The following is an 18,433-nucleotide window of genomic DNA, read 5'->3' as shown; positions in this document are numbered from 1 at the left end:
AGGTCTGGGCAGGCGTCTGTTGTTGCCGTTGTTAGATCCCTGGAGCAGATTTTCTATTCACAGCCTCTCCATCTGATAGAGAAGAGCCCAGGAGAACTTTCTAGACTGTAACCTTCACGTCAACAGAGTCCTGAGTCGTCTCCCACAGTACGGCTGGGGGGTTCCAACCACCAACCAACCTGTCAGTCAGCAGACGAGCACTGAAGTGCTGTGCCACCAGTCCTTCTGGGAAAAGGTCTATTCTTTCCCTAAGGAGCCTTTGTAGCTCAGAGGTTAAGCACTTGGCTGCAAACCAAAAGATGGGTGGTTTGAACCCAGCCAGCCACACTATGGATGCGACTGCCGTAGGGATGAAGAAGAGGGGAAATCCGTTTCCATAAGGCTGACAGTTCGGACAATCCTACTGATCACAGTTCTTCTCTGCAATTATGGGGTTGCCAAACATCGGAATCAACTTGCTGGCAATTAAGAACCACCGACGGTTCTGATCACTGACTGTCCTGCGGGCCGTTCTTTGGACTTAGGGCATCAGCCTCCCCTGGACAGAGAGAACTAGAAGCGTGGGTAATTAGTGATTACAATCACTAATGCTGACACTTCTACTCCACACCCCCTGGCTTGAAAATGCTCCCAGGTAATTCTGGTGAACGTTCCATTCACCCAAACCCAATTTGCAGGCCACTGTTCCCAAAGCCGATCATTTTCTCCAAGCAGCTCTGTCTGCAATCTGCTCCCAGCCACCGGGTGAATGTGAGTACCTGGTAACAGGTGCACAGGGCCCCAAGTTTCCCCTGTAGCCTTTTCAGAACATATTTTTCCTCAGGAATGCAGGCAGCAGGGTGACTCCCCAAGTTTCTTTAGATCCCACAGATTAGCTGCTCCCACCAAGTCTCTCTCCAACAGCCACAGTAGCTATGTTAGGCCCATTCCTCTCGAAATCATCTTTCTTGGACATAATTTAGCTTGTAGAGGGAGCTTGAGCTTACATTTTCTTAGCTAATGTGCATCGAAACCAGGGTCCCACTGCTGAAGGACAACACTGGGGCCTTTTTCCCTTGTGGCAGGATTTCCCCACAGAGGTACTCATGGCCACTGAGCCAATTTTGGCTCACAGAGACCCTACAGGGAGTTTAGGAGGCTGTAAATCTTTATAGGAGCACAGGGCCTCAACATTCTCCTTCCAAGGGGCTGAGGGGCTTGAACAGCTGACCTTGGAGTTAGCTATCCAGTGCTTACCAGCAGCACTACCAGGACTGCTGTCCACAGTGAGAGAAAGCAATCGCTGCAGGCATTTCAGCTTTGCAAGGCCACTCTAATTTTTTGGCTTTCTTTTATATAAAGAATCATCTATTTACAATGTATCAGTATTGAGATAATGCCGCATGCTTTCAAATAACTTTTCATAGAAAGCGTGGGGGTGTTGAAACATGGGTTTTGTTTGCACTGTGACACCGTGAGACTCATTTCAACAAGGCCAGATCACAGGGATTTTATGGAGGATCTCCGGCCTAAAGCACTGTGGAATAGAAACTTCCTACTGCATCTTACGCCTGAGCATCTTAAAGGAGCAGGCAGATGCCAAATCTCGAGTCCAGCTGGGGAGTTTCTGAGGTCCCCAGAGTGATTATCATCATGAAGTGGATTAAGGCAGACCGTAGACTAAGCTGGTAAACGCTCCTGAGTTTTGTCTCAGATCTGTTGCACGGGCTTACATACTGGATACTCCAATCTAAAATAAGAATCCCTCCACAGCCTACTGGAATGTTCCTCTTTGGTATGGGCACAGGAAGGAGGGAGTGAACGAAACAGAGAGAACAGAGAGGCAACCCCATATAAACCTAGCAGAGTGTAAACTCACCATTCCCCTTTTGTTGCCAACTTTTAACAGTCCATTTTATAACGACCATCCCTTGCTTGGCTCCTTGACAGAAAAGCTGCATGGACTAAACTTTTCATTGGAATCACCTGTGTCCCTTTCCGCGCGCCATGTGGCATATGTGCACCTGGTGCTGGGCATGAATGGGGCCACGTAGAGACAGCCTATATTCAGGGAGGGATGCGGCAGGAGATGCACTGCTTTCCAAGAAACAAAAGTGTACCACGTAAGATGAGCACCGATGATCACGTGCCAGTTAGCCTGAAAGGGGAGTCTTGCCCGGCAGCATCCACTTTTGGAGCTTAGGTATGAGTTGATTTCTGTGTACAGTAGTGAAACATATGGGGCTGTGAGGGACTTTCTTGTCATATTAAAAAAACTCACAAAGATCTATATATGAGGGAGTACCCACCCCCCAGGGAAAAAAAGTAACATTTTTTTCAAAGCTATGTATTTAATTTTTTTAACAAAACAACCTTATCATCTTCAAAGTACTTTCTATTACACGTAATATATTTGTCAAATCTGCGATTCCATTTTTGGGAACATTTTTCCAACTTATCTGTTTGGATGGCTAAAAGCACCTTCCTCGTTTTGTTCTGCATCTGTTCGATGTCGCCAAATTGTTATGTCCCTCTGCATTTGCAGAAACAAAAAGAAGTCACATGGACCAAGGCCAGGTGAGTAAGGTGCATGGGCAAGAGAGGCATGCCAGGGTGGTTGTTTTTTGGAGTTTTGTTTTGTTTTTTTTTTGCCAAAAACTGGTGCCTTGAGCTGGCTATGTGAGCAGGTGCACTGTCGTGGTGGTAAAATGAGTCCCCCTTCTACCACAAATCAGGCCTTTTGGGTCACACACTGTTTTGCAATCTGTTCAGAACCTCTAAATAGAAGGCTTGATTAACAGTCTGACCTGGTAGAACAAACTCCAAATGCACTATCCCTCTCACATTAAAAAAAAAAAAGAGCATTGTCTTGATTTTTTATTTCACTTGATGAACTTTTGGGGGGTGAGGTGACGATGGCATCTTCGACTGGCTTGATTGATGTTTGGTTTTGGGGGTCATAAGAATTGCACCATGTCTCCTCACCAGTAATGACCTTGGGAAAAAAAGTCAGGGATCACTTCAGAACTGTTCTTTCAAAGCGCGGCATATTTCCACTCAATGCTTTTTTTCCTGGTCAGTCAGAACCTGAGGCACAAATTTTGCAGCAATCTTTTTATTCCCGAATCTTCCATTAAAACTCGCTGAACCAAGCTCCACGATAGTCCAAATAACTTCCCCATCTCTCCAATGGACCACAGTTGATCTTCGAGCACAAGTGCACAAATTTGTCCACATTTTTGTCTGTTTGGGAAGTTGATGGACGTCCAGAAGAAGGTTTGTCATCAATCAACATTTCACTTTTTTTGAAATGAGTAAACCACTCCTATACTTGAGTTTTGCTCTTAGTGCGGTCCTTGTAAGCTGTGTTCAACATCACAACAGTGTCTGCGGCATTTTTCCCAAGCAGGAAACAAAATTTCACAGCCACATGCTGCTCTCTTAAATCTACCATCACAAAAAAAAAAATGAGGTTGGAGCAAAACTGCTTTTATGAAAAATTCACCGTGACCAGAGAGAACTGTCCCAGGTGACAGCACTAGGTGCACAAACTCAGAGCAAGTTCCTTGATTCTCACCTAGCAGGGAAAAAATGTGTACACACACACACACAGGCATTGATGAAAATCTGAATAAAAAGTACAAAGTTAGCACATCTGTTTCTGTCGGGTTGGGATATGGGCAATGTGTCTACATATTCCTTTTAAATTCCAGTCATTTTCTATTGTATATCATTTAAATAGGGTAGCAGGGAATTCAATCTTCATAGGAAAACACCTAAAGAGTGGAAGCACACACCCTCTATGGATAGTGACAGAGTCGCACTGGATCACATTATTATTTGATTCTTCAAAGATTAGAAACTCAAAACTGGTGCATGCTCCACCCCCAGAGGAAGTTATTTTTTTCACAACATGATCTCAAGTTTTGAATCCTTAACCAAGTCACACCGACTTAAACAGGCTGGAGGAGGGAATGAATAAGCTCTCCCTATCAGATGTAAATTCTAACACTTAGCCAAGGATCCCCGTGGTAAAAGACTTACCATGAAGTCCAAGTGATGCCTTCCCCAGGCACATTGCATAAGCAATAGGCTCCACCACTGCACACATCTGGCCAGAACCAGGCCTTTCTAAGACCTCCAGCACAATTAATTCAATATTTTCTCTACAGTTCAAAATGCTACATCAACTGGCAGCCAACCATCTTAAATCATCACGGAGAAGTCAGACATATGGCTAAGTATATTTAATATGCCTTAAAAATAAACCACAGATATTCTAGCCAACAAGATCTTAAGTAAGACTTTCTTTAAAAAAGAAAAAAAGTATGCCTACACGTTATCCCCAAAGGAATGGAATTCAACAGATATTTCTTGAGCACCTACAGAAGGCTGTGATTATAAAGAGACATAAGACAGGGACACTGCTGTCAAGAAACACATAATCCAGTGTAGACGGAGGGGCGGATTTACAATACAAAACACTCTTGGGGCTCTGGAAATAATGATGTGCGTGCAAAAGAGGCCAGGAATTAACACTAGGAAGGGAAATCAGGCAAAAGAGAAGAAAGCAAATCTGCAAAATTGCTTGAAATATGTAGCAGCAGGCTCTGAGGACTGGCCCTCACAGGCTGTGAGTTGAGATTCTTTTATTTCTGGGGCTATCTTCATGGGAGTTGTATTTTGGTTAATTTTATGCATCAAGCTTGGTTCCAAACACTAGACTAGATGTTGCTTCACAAGGTAATTAATGTAGCCACTTTCCACAATGTAATCTAGTGTACACAATCAGCTGAAAGGGGAGTGATCTGCCTCCCAACTACAAACATATTTTGACAAGTCCACCAATCTATACTTGTTCTGTTGCCTGACATATGGATCTTGGGATGCAGCAAGCCTGTGGGAATCTCCATTCTGCCACAATGGGAATGGATTTTGGACTTGTTGCTAGGTGTCTTTGAGTTGGTTCAGGCTCACGGTGACCCTACCTACGTACAAGAGAGCAAAATAAAGGCAGGGTCTGAGCTGATCGCTGCCATGTTTGAGCCCATCCTTGCAGCCACTGAGTCAAGTCACCGTATTAAAGGCCCTCCTCTTTTTCACTGACCCTCCGTACTTTGCCCTGCATGAGTCCCTTCTCCAGGGACCGGTTCCGATTGATAACCTGACAAACGTATATGAGACAAAGTCTTGCCATCCACACTTCTAAGGAGCATTCTGGATGTACTTCTTCTAAACAGATTTGCTTGTTTCTTTGTTAGTCCATGGTATATACAATGTTCTTTGCCATCATAATTCAAATTTGTCAATTCTTCTGTATTCTTCCTTATTCATCGTCCAGTTTTCATTTGTATATGACATGAATAAAAATACAATGGCTTGGTCCAAGTGTACCTTAAATTCTCAAAGTGGCACCTTTGCTGTTTAATACTTTAAAATATATGGACTTACCAGCCCCTGCTCATGTGAGTCAATTCCTAGACTAATTTTCCTGTTTGTCTATCTGTTTGAGTTGTTTGAGTTCTGATTTATGTGTACAATGACAAAACAAGTGGGGTTATGAAGGATTTTCTTGTCATATTAAAAACCCCATAAAGAGCTAAATATAAAATTATTCATTCCTTTATTTGTTAGGTTACACATTTCACAGTAATGCTCTGCCTAAGTGAAACGTGTCCCCTAACGTAACTCACCTCTCTGACTCCTAGATGCTTGACCTCTGACAAGGTGAGCTCTAGAGGTTTCCTACCTACTTGTGTGAACTCATCCAGTCCTGGACTTTTAACAAAGAGGCATCTGAAGCATGCAGAAAAAGAAAACCCTTCTCAGGTCTGTGCTGGGTACTGGGTTGAATTCTCAACTTGGAAAGTTCTCCAGGGAACTGTGTCCCACAATCTCTCTCTCTCTCTCAAGAGGCTCTTTCCTCTCTTTCAAGTATTTTCATACACAAAGCAAACAATAACAGAAGTCAACATTTACTGAGCACACACTACGTCACTCTGTGTCAGGCCCCGTGTCAGAGGGTTCACGGCACTCATCTCATTGGACTCTAGGTGCTAAGTATTATAAGTAACTCACACACATACACACACACACACACACTTTTCAACCAAGAAAACCCAGGCACAAAGTGGCAAAATATCTTGTGCCAGGTGACCCAGCTAATAAGTGGAATAGTCTGGCTCCTAATCCACGCCTATTTGGATCTAATACCTGCAAACCTACAGCACATCAAAAAAAAGGGTCTCTGTAGTCTATGATACAGGCAGCATTGCAGCCGATTGACATTGCATCTAGCAATAATTGTGAAACATGGCTTACGCTCGGGGTATAATCGCTTTTTAATTGCACCACCATGTCACTGTCCATACGGAGAGCCTAGAATCTCGCCTCATAATAGCCTAAAAGATGGACCTTATTGTAGGAAACGTAATTGGGGCCCATTCCCGATGCACACAAATTCCTCCAACCGCAATAGGGCACAGCAGTGCCTTAGCCATGACAACGTCACTTTCCTACATAGCTCATTCCTGCGAGACTTGAGACGGCATCCCAGAAAAGTCCTGCACTGAGAAGATGTGCCAGAGGGCCCATTTGCAGAGCTATGAAGGGTGAGCCTTTGCGCAGATCCCTGTCACACTGGGCAGGATGCTGCTCTAAATCTGTGCTACTCCTCCGGCCTATTGAAGCAGGCCGACGGGGTCACTGTTGGCCAGAATACCTCTGCAGCCATAGGGCAAGCTCGGCTGAGCTCCAGCCGTCAGATGCGGAACTGTCGACACCTACCAAGTTTAATGCGCTCCATCACACACTACATAAAGCTTCCAAGATTTTTCAAACGTCAGATGGTTTAGTGGCACCTGAGCTCAGGCGAGATTTCAGGTCACAAATCTACAACGGACGATCCAGCAGTTGCTCACATGCTTTCGCAACTAAGTGCTAGGCGCTCTTCATGGGGGAATCAGTGAAGCAACAAAACAATCAACAGCCCTGCCCTCCGGGGACTCATAGTCTAGGGGGGGACAAGTAAAATCAAGCAACTTGATTGAAAATGGCCCCCATACCATGGAGAAAAATCAAGCGAGGATGGGGAAAGAAGGCATGATGGCATGACGACAGAGCCGTAAATAAAGTGATCGGAGAGATCCTCACGGAGAAAGTTGGTGTTTGAGAAAGGCTTGATGTTGGCTATGGAGCAAGACTTTCAGATAGCTACGTAGGGTTTGTAGGTGATTGTTGTTAGTGACATCCAGTCAATTCCAACTCCCACAGACCCATGTGGCAGTGTAGAGCTGTCCCTTAGGATTTGCTAGGCTGTCATATTTATGGGGGAAGATCGACAGATCTTTTTCTAGAAGTGCCACTAAGTGAGTTCAAACTGCCAATCTTTCAGTTAACAGCCTAGTGCATAATCAATGTGCCACCAAGCTTCCTTACAGGGGACAGAGGGGGAGAGGAAACCAACGTTATGGCCCAGGTCACATATGGGGCAGCCGGGACAGAAGGGGGAAGGTGGGGTACGTGCACTTCTGAGTTAAGTTTAAGACTTCAAGTTAGGTGTGGTAGTTACATACTCTCGTGTCAACTTGAGGATATTAAGAGTGAAGGGGTGGATTTAAACCTGTCAATCAAGTCACAGCCTGATGATACCTCCTTGTGGGTGTGACATTCTCATGAGGATACTGGGAACTTCCTCTCCCTGCAGGAGGGCCACCTCTCTCTCTGCCTTTGTCTTCCTGTGGACAAGCCACGTGTAGCTACACTGAGACCTCAGAGAGCCATGCCAGACACACACCACCACTGGATCCACACAACTCTGCCCCCACCAGGCTGTGATCTCCCTGTACTCTTGAGCAATTGCATGTGGCTATGGGAGTCTAAAGAGTGATTTATGGATGAGTACTGGACTTAAGTAACGACTGGTATCAGACTAAAAGACTTGAGCTGAACTGGGCTGGGATGTTTGTGTGATAAAAACTCTCTCTTAAACATATATGAGGGTCCCTGGATTTGTTTCTCTAGTCAACCCAGTAACACACTGGGTTAGGGACTACACAAATGATTATAAATAATGGAATAGTCCATTCTTTAATTAGTTAGCTATAAAGAGAAGATTATTATTTAATCATAAGACATTCCTCAAATTACATTTTCTAATTTTGCCACAAGCCACCACAGAAGAAAGTCTAAGCAGAGCTGACATCCAGAACACTTTGGGCCCTAAAAGTCAGGAGTAGAATGATCGGTCTGTTCTTGTCATCAAAGGATGGAAACATGCAAACGACCGCACCAGAAATATCCTATTGATTCAGATATCCATAGGGGCGCAGGACAGCAAAGCACCAGTGTTTGCCACAGATTTTCCAAGGTCACAGATCTCACATGGGAACTGCACACAGACACACAGTACGGCAGTAACCTACTTTTTCAGGATGTGAATGTCAGCCCTTAACGAATTTGACAGCCTTTATTCTCAGTGTATACAAAATCAGTATATCCTGTTACACGTAGAGACAAGTTCAAGGAAAGAATCCCTAACATCAGAGACTGGTGTTTTGCATTAAATAACCATAGCTTATAAAGCAACATCCTTCCTATAAAACCCTAGTGGTAAGGAGATGTCAGAATGTTTTCTCTTGTAAACCACTTTCATTCCCTTTGGTGGATTTCATCAATTCTGCCACCCGAAACCAGCTGGGTAACGAATGCCAGCATACGCATTGAGCCAACTGTACGCCATTGCGTCTTAAGGTCAAGATCATCTATTTTTAAACAACACAGCCAATAAATAATAAAGTGTGGACACAGGAACAATGGATAAGCTGGGTTGTCTGTCCTTCTTTTCCCTAAAATGGTGGGCAGTTCCACAGTGTGACCTAAAAATATTACTTGGACAGGGGTCTTCTGGCATGAAGAACAAAAAGAGAAATTGATTTTTTTAAAGACAAAAAAAATGATTACAAATGACATAGAGACACAAAATGTAATTTGTGTTAAAAGGGGAGTACTGAAACCAAACTTCTTTCTATAGAAAAGGTCTCATTTCCTGTAGGCCAGAAACACTGTACATGGGGACAATGCTGTAGGGCAGTGGAGGGGGAATGCCATTCTTGGGAATTGACACAAAGCAGGCCCTGCATCAACATCACACAGAAGGTCCCTCATCGCCACCCCACCTGTCGAAAATCTGAAATCTGACATTCAGGGACTCACTTCTTGAGTGTGGTTGGGGCCAACAGTAGACATATTTAATAGAACCCAGTAGACTTGGTCAGTCATTTATACCCCAGTATGGGAGCACAATGGTTACTCATTGGGCTGCTAAACTCAAGGTTAGCAGTTTGAAACCACCAGCTGCCCTGCAAGAGAAAGATGAGGCTTTCTCCTCTCATACAGAGTTATAGTCTTCGAGTCAGAGTTGACTTGATAGCAGTTAAGGTTTTCTTTCTTTTTCTTTTTTTAAAATCAATTATTAGACCCAGGGACAGAACTGATGGTCAGAAACCTGGTGATCAGAAAGCAAATACTTTGGGATCCCAACAAAGCAGTAGTCAAAAGTGAAGAGAGGGAAGAGTGGAAGGAAGTTACATGTGGCCTAGTTTACATCTGTCATCTGAATCAGGGGGAAGAGCAAGAAAAGGATGACACCGTCCCCAAAATTCATTCATTCACCCAACACTTGGCCAGGTGCTATTTTTCCCCCTAAAAGAGCCTTGGTGGTGTGGGGGTTAACTGCTGAACTCTGCATCAATCAAGAATGTCGGTGGTTCTTACCCACCCGCAGCCCTGCTTCTGTGAAGATTGCCATCAAGTTAGCATCGGTTGATTCCAAAACTTATAGTGACCCCATACAAGGCTTCCAACGCTTTGTAACTCTTTCTCAGGACAGACAGCCTCGTCTTTCTCCCATAGAGCTGCTGGTGGGTTTGAAGCCTTGACGTTGCAGTTAGCAGTCCACTGCTCACCCAACAGTGCCATGTCTTCTCCATAAAGTTTATAGCCTTGGAAAATCCATGGGATAGTTCAACTGGGGACTACAGTCACTGTGAGTAGGAATCCTACTCCATAGCAGTAGGTTTATTTCACCAAAGACCTAACCTTGGAGTGAGCCTGGAGGGCAGACTAGGACTGCCGCCCCCAGAGGGTTTCTGAGGCTCCGAAGCAGTGGTTCTCAACCTCCCTAATGCCGCGACCCTTTCATACAGTTCCTCATGTTGTGGTGACCCCCCCAACCATAACATTATTTTCGTTGCTACTTCATAACTGAAATTTTGCTACTGCTATGAATCGGGCGACCCCTGTGAAAGGGTCGTTCGACCCCCAAAGGGGTAGTGACCCACAGGTTGAGAACCACTGCTCTAAAGCTTTATGGGAGCAGACTGCCACATCTTTGTCACACAGAGCAGCTGTTCCCACTACTGACCTTTTGTCTAGCAGCCAACCACTTAACTATTGTATCACCAGGGTTCCTTGTGTACTATTTTTGGTATTAGGAAATCAAGGATGAGCATGAGAGACAAGTTTGTTTGCGTTGCCTTGGGAAGGCTGACAGACAATGAAGCAGCAGCAGATAATGGGAGATGGTAATGAAGCTGTGAAGACACAACAAACAGTACAATGGGCTCACATGTGACTCAAGGAGCTGTTTGGGACTTGGTCTGCTGTGTGATGGGGCTCACTCCTTCCTGGCTCAGTCCAAATCCATAGCCAAACTCACTGCTGCCCAGTTGATTCTGATTTACAGTGACCCTATAGGACAGAGTAACTTTCTATGGAAGTAGGAAACCCCATCTTCTCCCAAGGCTGGCTGTTTAGAACTGCTGACCTTGCCTTTACCAGCCCAATGAGTAACCACTATATCACCTTGGCTCAGTAGAACCAATGATATACATTGCTTCCTAACTCCAGTTATGCTACAAATCGGGGCTCAGACGGAGAACCAGATGGTACTCATTTAGCAACACACTATTAGAGGGTCAATGAGGCTCTCTGAGGAAACTCCAAGGAGAGGAGCCAACCCCAGGATCATAGGGGTGGGGGTACACATGAGGGGATGGAGGAGTCCAGTGGTGGAGGAAGCAAAGACTCCAATGCAGGAATTCAAGAGAAAGCAAGCAAGAGAAGACACTGTGCTTCAATATGAGAATGAAATGACATAAATCCCAACCAGTCAAAGCAGACATCAACAAAACCAAACAATGACAACAAAACATGCTAAGTGTATCCAATGCATGGAGTCCCGATGCCCTGATTAGAAGGAGGGGCGGGTTTGCTGGTGGTGTTTGCGTTCTTAAATTATCCCCGTTGCTGTTTCCATTCTTTAAAAAAAAAAAAAATGTTGGGAGCTTGGTTTTAGTTTCTGGGTAATTTGCAAAACCACAAAATTCACCTACAAAAATATGTCAGCGTGACCTATAATGCACCAATTCTGGAAACGACAATCACACCATTTTAGATCTCTGGTGTCTGGGTTATTCGTGGAATCGCAACATTTCAGGAGAGCAGAGGCCTGGAAGGGGCACACCCACTTATCTTTGGCAGAAGTCATTAAGGCCCAGAGGAGGTGTCTTGCGGAGATGCCAGCACCAGCTGGCAGGGCTTGTCCTCATGTCACCTGCCTCATTTGATGGTACATTCACAGTTTCAAAGGGTCTCAAAAGCGACGATGCATCAGGATCACCTGAAGAGCTTCTTAAAGCACCCCAAAAGCTCCATCCTCTAGTTTCTGAATCGGTGATAGGGGATGGGCATCTCCATGCTGAACAAGCTTCCAGGAGATGCTAGTGCTACTCATTTTGGAACCACACTTTATGATCCACAGTCCTAGGGACTGACTGGGATCAGAAACCTGGTGATCCGATCAAACTGAGTGCCAGCTCTACTCCTGCCACCTGTTGTTTGACCCTTGGGAAAGTTACCGCAAGCCCTCTGGACCCCTGTTTCCAACACCTGTGCCCCCGTGTGTCTTAAGAACTGAGCCCTGGCAGCACAGGGGCCCAGCACTCCACTGCTAACCTTGGAATTCACCCAGCAGCTCCATGGGAGAAAGATGTCTCGATCAGCTTCTGTAAAGGTCACAGCCAAGAAGACCCTATGAGACAGCTCTACTCTGTCACACCAGGTCACGATTCAACGGCATTTATCAACAGACTAGACAAAAATCACTTGTTTAACAAAGGACCTGGCTAGTGCTTAATAAAGACTTGCTACCTGGGCTGCTTCACCACATGGTCAGCAGTTCAAAACCACCAGATGCTCCTGAAGAAAAGAGGAGGCATTCAACTCCTGTTAAGAGGACAGTTCTACTCTGTCCTATAGGGTTGCTATGAATAGGAGTCCGTGTGATGACAGTGAATTTGAATTTCCAAGACTAAATCTTTACAGAATAAGACAGACAGCCTCATCTTCTTCCTGAGGAACAGCTGGTGGGTTTGAACTTCTGACCTTTGGGTTAACAGCTCAATGCATAGCCCAATGGCTAAAATTCAGAAGACAGATCAGCATCAGATTGGCAAAGATGTAAAGGAACTGCAAGATTGTTAGCTGCTTTATTCATAACCAAAGCCTAAATGTCCCCAAATAATAAAATGGATAAAGAAACAGCAATATCTATATGATACAGTACTACTCAACAATTAAATAAATAAATGCCATCAATGACCTGCGGAAAAAAGCTCCCTAACATTTTGCTGAGCAAAAAAGAGAAGACACAAAAGAGTACAGACTATTATTTTTGTTTGTATTCTATGAAAGAAATCACAATAGTATTTGCCTCTGAAGTGGAGGGGAGAATTTAGGGATAATGGACATGAGAGATATTTTGGGGGCGATGGAAATGGTCTTTACTTGATTAGAATGATGAGATAGCACAGGTGTGGCCATTTGTCAAAACTCAACAAACTATGTATACACTTAAGATCTGTGTGTGTGTGTGTGTGTGTGTGTGTGTAGGTAGGTAGGTAGTCTTCTGAAAAAGGGCAGTCTTCTCCATTTAAAATGAATCCACTCTAACCATGCAGATTCATTCAGCTTGTTTCCTTCACAATCCAACCCTGATCCTAAAGCCATTTGGTACAGACTATTTTGGTTCCTACATCTTTCCAGAAGAGCTGCTATGAAATATAAACAGCAGCATCTTCTTGCACAAGAAGACCATGGCATTTCTATGCAGTCCCCGCGGCGACCCACATTGCTGGCATGGCTAACTCGAGGTGTGGGCACTACAAAAATAACGTCTTTCTTTGCCACATACCAACAATGAGCCTAAGGCACAGGAACAATTGTGAGGATGGCACAGGGCTGTGCAGTGTTTCCTGCTATTGTACAGAGGGTCACTATGGGTCAGAGCCGACGCAATGCCACTTAACAATTCAAGAATGAGTCTATCTGATCTGATTAAGATACAATAATGAAGTCACAGCAAACTCTGTCACATCATTTAAACCATATGCTCAATATGAACGAGGGAACGGAAGACTGGGAAGTGGTTTCCAGTGCTGTCGTCACCGGTAATGGAGACACAGGAAGAGCTGTATCGTTATCCTCTGTGGCAGCGTTCATGTCTTAGTGAATTCCAGGTCATTTGGATGGGCTTCCTGGGCAACATTTTTATTCCACGTCATTACAAAGAGACTTACACACACCCAAACCTGCTGCGAACATTGTTCTGGGCACAGAATAGACCTGAGTCACTATAGTTCCCCTTGGACTGAGTCCCAAACCCACCTGATTATCTCACCAGCCCTGCCTAATGAGGCCATCCCGGGTGATGCCTCCTGGCTCTTTGATCACTAGTGAAAGGAGGAAGCCTAGCTTCATGCAATATTTTGTACACTGAACACAAGTTCCCATGGTTCCACTTGACACCACTAGATAGTCAGACACCTTTGCCTGTCCCGCCTCTACCCTTTTCTTCAAAACACCCCTACACCAAGACTAATGGCTGTTGCTTTCTCAACAATTCTATCAAGAATTGATTATAATAACCCAGGTCCCTGGGGACAAGTACTAACCTTAGAAATTCCCCAAATCCAATTCAAACATATGAACAACTCTCTTTTATTGATCATTTCGCATGTGCCAGGCACTACATGCACTGGCTTACATAACACCAAGAAGAAGGCCATTCTATAGATAATGAACCATTCGCAGAGGTGGTAGATCTCCAGGAAAGGCTGAGGAAGACAAAGGGTGGGCACACAATTTACCTGCAGTGAGCTTACTAGCTGGGAGAGGATGGAAGGGACCCAATTCGGAGCTCTAACGGAATTTGAAAACTACAAGGTATACTATCCAGTAAGGGAGCCCAGAGAAAAAAGGATTTGTTCGGCCTGGCAGGGAGCAGGGAGGCTTCATGGAGGGGGTGTTCACATTGAGTTGAGGACAAATGACCAGAGCTACTGGAAGGTGGAGCTCCTGCTCCGGTGTCCCTTTCCCTTGCAGCTGGAACACACCTGCTTCCAAAAGAAGCCTGAGCCGGTCCTTCTTTCCTCCAACACATTCCTCCAGCTGCTGTCCACTGGCAGGCACGCAAGTGGAGACTCTTCACCGTGCTCAACTATGCCGCCTCCCTAAGCGTTGGCAAGGAGAGAACTGCATCATGGGGTTTGGTCTCACAGGGAGGTCTTTAAGAGACTCCAGTCTCTCTCCTGCTGATGTTGGGACTTCCACTGGCCTGCGTCAAAGCAACATGTAAGTCCCCCGCCAGCATCCCTCCAATCAAAACATCTTCCATCCTGTCATCGATGGACTCCTTTTCTACTGCCTTCTGAAAGAAAAATCTGGCCCATTCCCTGAAACAAATCAGCCTCTCCAGTCCCTGAGAGTCGTGGCCCCATCTCCTTCCTAGTCCTCGGTGAAGTTCTGCAGTTCAAGTCGGGCTGCTCGCAGACATATGACCTTTGGCAAGACGCTTAGCCAATCAAGCCCGGTTTCTTTATGTGTACATCAGAATGAAATCTTAAAACTGTACATCAGAATGAAATCTTACAAATAAAGCAGCGCCCAGCGCCCTTCGCATAATAAACATCAATGAATGGCAGTTATCACGATCATGACAACGTCGTACAACTAGGCTAAATTCGAGCGAAGAATGAAATTCCGACACTCCCACCCCTCCCGGCAAGCACAGGGCCACCCGGCGGAGACACGTGCGTCATCGCCATCGGCTGTGGGATGAATGCAGGATCTTCAGGCGTTCAGGCGGCCAACCGAGGAACCGCCAGGCGGTCATTCGGGAGGCAGCTCCCAGGTAGTGACAGGGTGTGTGTGTGGGGAGGGGGGTGAAGTTAAATGTCTGGTGGAGGCTCTCTCCCGCCCACCCACTTTCCAGATGGGAAATAAGCAAGTTGCGGAAGAACACCAGCAGTGGCGCCCAGACAACCCTTCCCCGAGGAGCAGGACAAGTGTCCACCTTTGCCCCTGCCTCAGTTCCCCAACTCTCCTCCGTGGCACAGGCCAGATGGAGCTGCACCAAGCAGCCGAGAGAGCAGGCTGGCAAACGAGGTTCGGGATAAGTGCCCCCCCCAGGTCCCCGCGCACACCCACCCAGACCCCCCCCCTTCCAAAAGCAGGTGGACGAACCACCTTCCAATCTCGCAACAACTTCGGATGGTGGGTGCGAGTCCCGCGCCCCGGCGCACAGTCCCAACTTCCCCTCTAGGCTGCCCCGCCACAAAGAAAGCGGGAAACCCAGGTTCAAGGGACACCCCGCAGGCCTCGCGGTTTTCTGGGGGCGCCCCCCAGAGGCGCGCCCCGGCTTACCTTGTCTGACGGCTTTGAAGGTGACGGCCTCCTTGCAGCTGTCGACGACTCCCAGCACGTCATAGCGGGGCAAGCCGGCCACTCGGATCCCCTGCACCTCCAGAAGCAGCTCCCCTTCGCCCAGCCTCGGGCCCTCGCCGCCGCCGCCTCCGGGAAGCCCAGCCGCCTCGGCTCCGACGTACGGAAACTCCCCGTTCTCCGCTCCCCCCAGCACCGTCACCCCCAGTTCGCCCTGGGGGCCCCGCTTCACGGTACACTCGTGAACCCTACTGGTCCAGTGATTCTTCTTCTGGATCACTTTCGACATGATGAGGTGTTCCCTTCCTCCAGCAAAGAAGATGCAATGCGAGACAGGTGCCCCCCCCCCCCCCAGAGCAAGCCCCCGAGCCTCGGCGGGTTCACAGGCGAGCCATCGCCTCCCGGGTAGCGCCGCGGGGGAGAGAAAGTTGGCAGCCTCGCTCCCCTGCACACACTCGCGCACTCAAGCCATCATAAAACAAACTTTCTGGGCTTCCCCCCGAGCCCTGCACGGGCGCCCGCGAGCTTTGTTTGCATTCCGGAGCCTCCCGGTGCACGTTCCGGCGTCCGACCGTGCTCGCCCGGACCAGAGTCCACTCTACGGCGCTCGGGCTATTTTTTTTTCCCTTCCTTCCTTCCTTCCTTTCTTGCCTTTTAGAAACACGGAGTCTCCTCTTTACCTCCCGCCCTGCTCGTGTTTCCTCGCCGGCGGGCTGGTCCACAGAGTGAGCGAAGCCCCTGCCGGCCCAGTTGCTTGGAGCCCTGGAGACGCGGTGGCGGAGCGGGGAGAGGTGGGGGAGCGGGAAGGAGGAAAGTGCCCGCGGTCCCTTTAAGCAGATACAAAGACTCGGCTTGTTTTGTTACATTTCATTCTATTCCGCGCCGCGGAGCGCAGCGGCCGCCGAGAGGAGACGCGCGCGCATGCGCCCGGAGGCCGCCGGCCGTCCAGTCCGCCCCACCCCTCCCTCCCTGAGAGATTCCAACGTGCTTCCCGACGGGTCCTAAAGCCGACCGACATAGACCGTGACTAACTACCCCCTTTTTCTTCACACACCCCTCTCACACGCCTTTGCTTTTGGGGGGGCTTTGACCCTACAGATCCGTTTAGGGGTGGGCGGTGGGGGCCCACGTGCTTCACTGCCACTGGGTGCACATTTTAAAACAACCTGACTTGGGGATTTTAAAACCATTTCAAACAGGTGGGGGTTGGGAAGGCACGCACACACGCGCACGCACATCCTGGCGCTGGCCCTCAGCCACCTCCCGCCCTCAGCCGGAGGCTGGCCAGGTTCTCGGGCTCCTAGCCTCTCGCGTCCGTCCGCGTCCCCCGCCCCCCGCCCTAGCTCCAGGCCACATTTTTCTGTAAACCCCAGAGACCCACCGGGAGGCGCGCCCCCGGCGCCTCGCCAACCGAGCGCCCGGGGTGGCGGCTTCTGCTGGGCGGGTGGCGGGTGTCTTTGCAACCTCTGGGGAATGGGGCGGCCAGGGTCCCAAGGCCACGGGTCCCAAGGCCACCAGATCCCTTTGAGCCTCGCACACCCATACAGGGACACTCGCGTCCTTCAACTTTGGGGTTAACTTGTTAGGACACAGGGAAATGTATAAGGGCTTCCAGAAGTTCATGGGAAAACGAAATTAAAAGATAGTGGGATTTTTCCACGAACTTTTGGAAGTCCCCTCTTCAGGCGAGGGAGAGCCGCTAAACGGATAACAGGTCCGGCTTTCTTCCATGAAATGAGGCACAGTTTCTAAACAGCCATTCCAGAAAAGGACTTCTGGAATCTGCTGTGCCCTGGGTTGAAGTTCCTGGCCGAGCCGGGAAGTCTAAGGACCCGCCCCGAGGCCAGGAGATTAGAATCGCCACCAGGTTGGAGAAGGACAGGGCGTGCTCTCCAGGGCGTAGGCGCAGCCGCACCTCTCGGAATGCAGAATTCGCAGCCCAGGGGTCTCGGACACCTCATGCACCGCCCTGGGGCGTGGTGACAGTGCTCCTGTCTGGCGGGGAGTGAGCTCAGGGGTCACACACAACCTCAGGAAATATGCCCTATCCCACGCTACAATTGGCCTGATTGGTAAAGAATATCCCAAGCAGTTTCTTCCTTATTACTAATTTATAACCTGCTTGTTCATCTTTAAGGGGCCCTGGTGCTTAGTTTGGGGCTGCTAACTGTGAGGTAAGCAGTTGCTATAAACTGGCTGGCTGGCAATGGGTTGGGTTTGGTATTTGCTCATGTGTAGTCACAGGAGAGATTCCAAATGCTAGATAAGAGAGCTGCATGAAGGGAATCACAAAGGGTCTTAAGCCTTAGGGGTCCGGTTGAAAGATGGGATCTAGGGGTTAGGTTTTCACTGAGCCACTGTGTGACCAGATGAGTACTGTGACCTCTCAGAGCGATGCTAACAGCAAGGTCTGCGGTTCAAACGCACCAGCAGCGCCATGGAAGAAAAATGAGGCTTTTTATCTCCGTTAAGAATTGCAGTGTTGGAAACCCAGAAGGGTAATTCTGCCTTGTCCTACAGGGTCGTCGTGAATCAGAATTGACTGTAGCAGTGAGTTTGGGTTTGTGTTCTTTGGCTGTTTGGTTTTGTTTTTGGTGGGGGGCTTGTCCACGCTTGTAAAGATTTACAGCCTCAAAAACCCTACTTGGTCAATTTGAGGGAGGATCAGCTGGAT

At 47.6% G+C, this 18,433-nt stretch overlaps 1 protein-coding gene across 16 annotated transcripts in view; it reads right to left on the bottom strand.

Moving 5' to 3' along the window:
* Positions 1-16,875, bottom strand: part of MAGI1 (membrane associated guanylate kinase, WW and PDZ domain containing 1) — a 728,953-nt gene extending 712,078 nt beyond the window's left edge. For 4 of the 16 annotated variants that reach the window (XM_075549925.1, XM_075549922.1, XM_075549923.1 and 1 more), the window contains exon 1: positions 15,742-16,870. In XM_075549925.1, coding sequence (XP_075406040.1) covers positions 15,742-16,048 — 307 coding nt within the window. In that variant the 5' untranslated portion in view covers positions 16,049-16,870. Of the gene's footprint in view, positions 1-15,741 lie in introns of all 16 variants that reach the window. The other 12 variants (XM_075549916.1, XM_075549921.1, XM_075549917.1 and 9 more) reach the window with 6 other exon arrangements.
* Between the last annotated feature and the right edge of the window lie 1,558 nt (positions 16,876-18,433).

Source organism: Tenrec ecaudatus, chromosome 5 (assembly GCF_050624435.1).
Source record: "Tenrec ecaudatus isolate mTenEca1 chromosome 5, mTenEca1.hap1, whole genome shotgun sequence".
Taxonomy (NCBI): domain Eukaryota; kingdom Metazoa; phylum Chordata; class Mammalia; order Afrosoricida; family Tenrecidae; genus Tenrec; species Tenrec ecaudatus.
The sequence above is the reverse complement of the archived record's forward strand: the minus strand, read 5'-3'. Positions and strand labels throughout refer to the sequence as shown.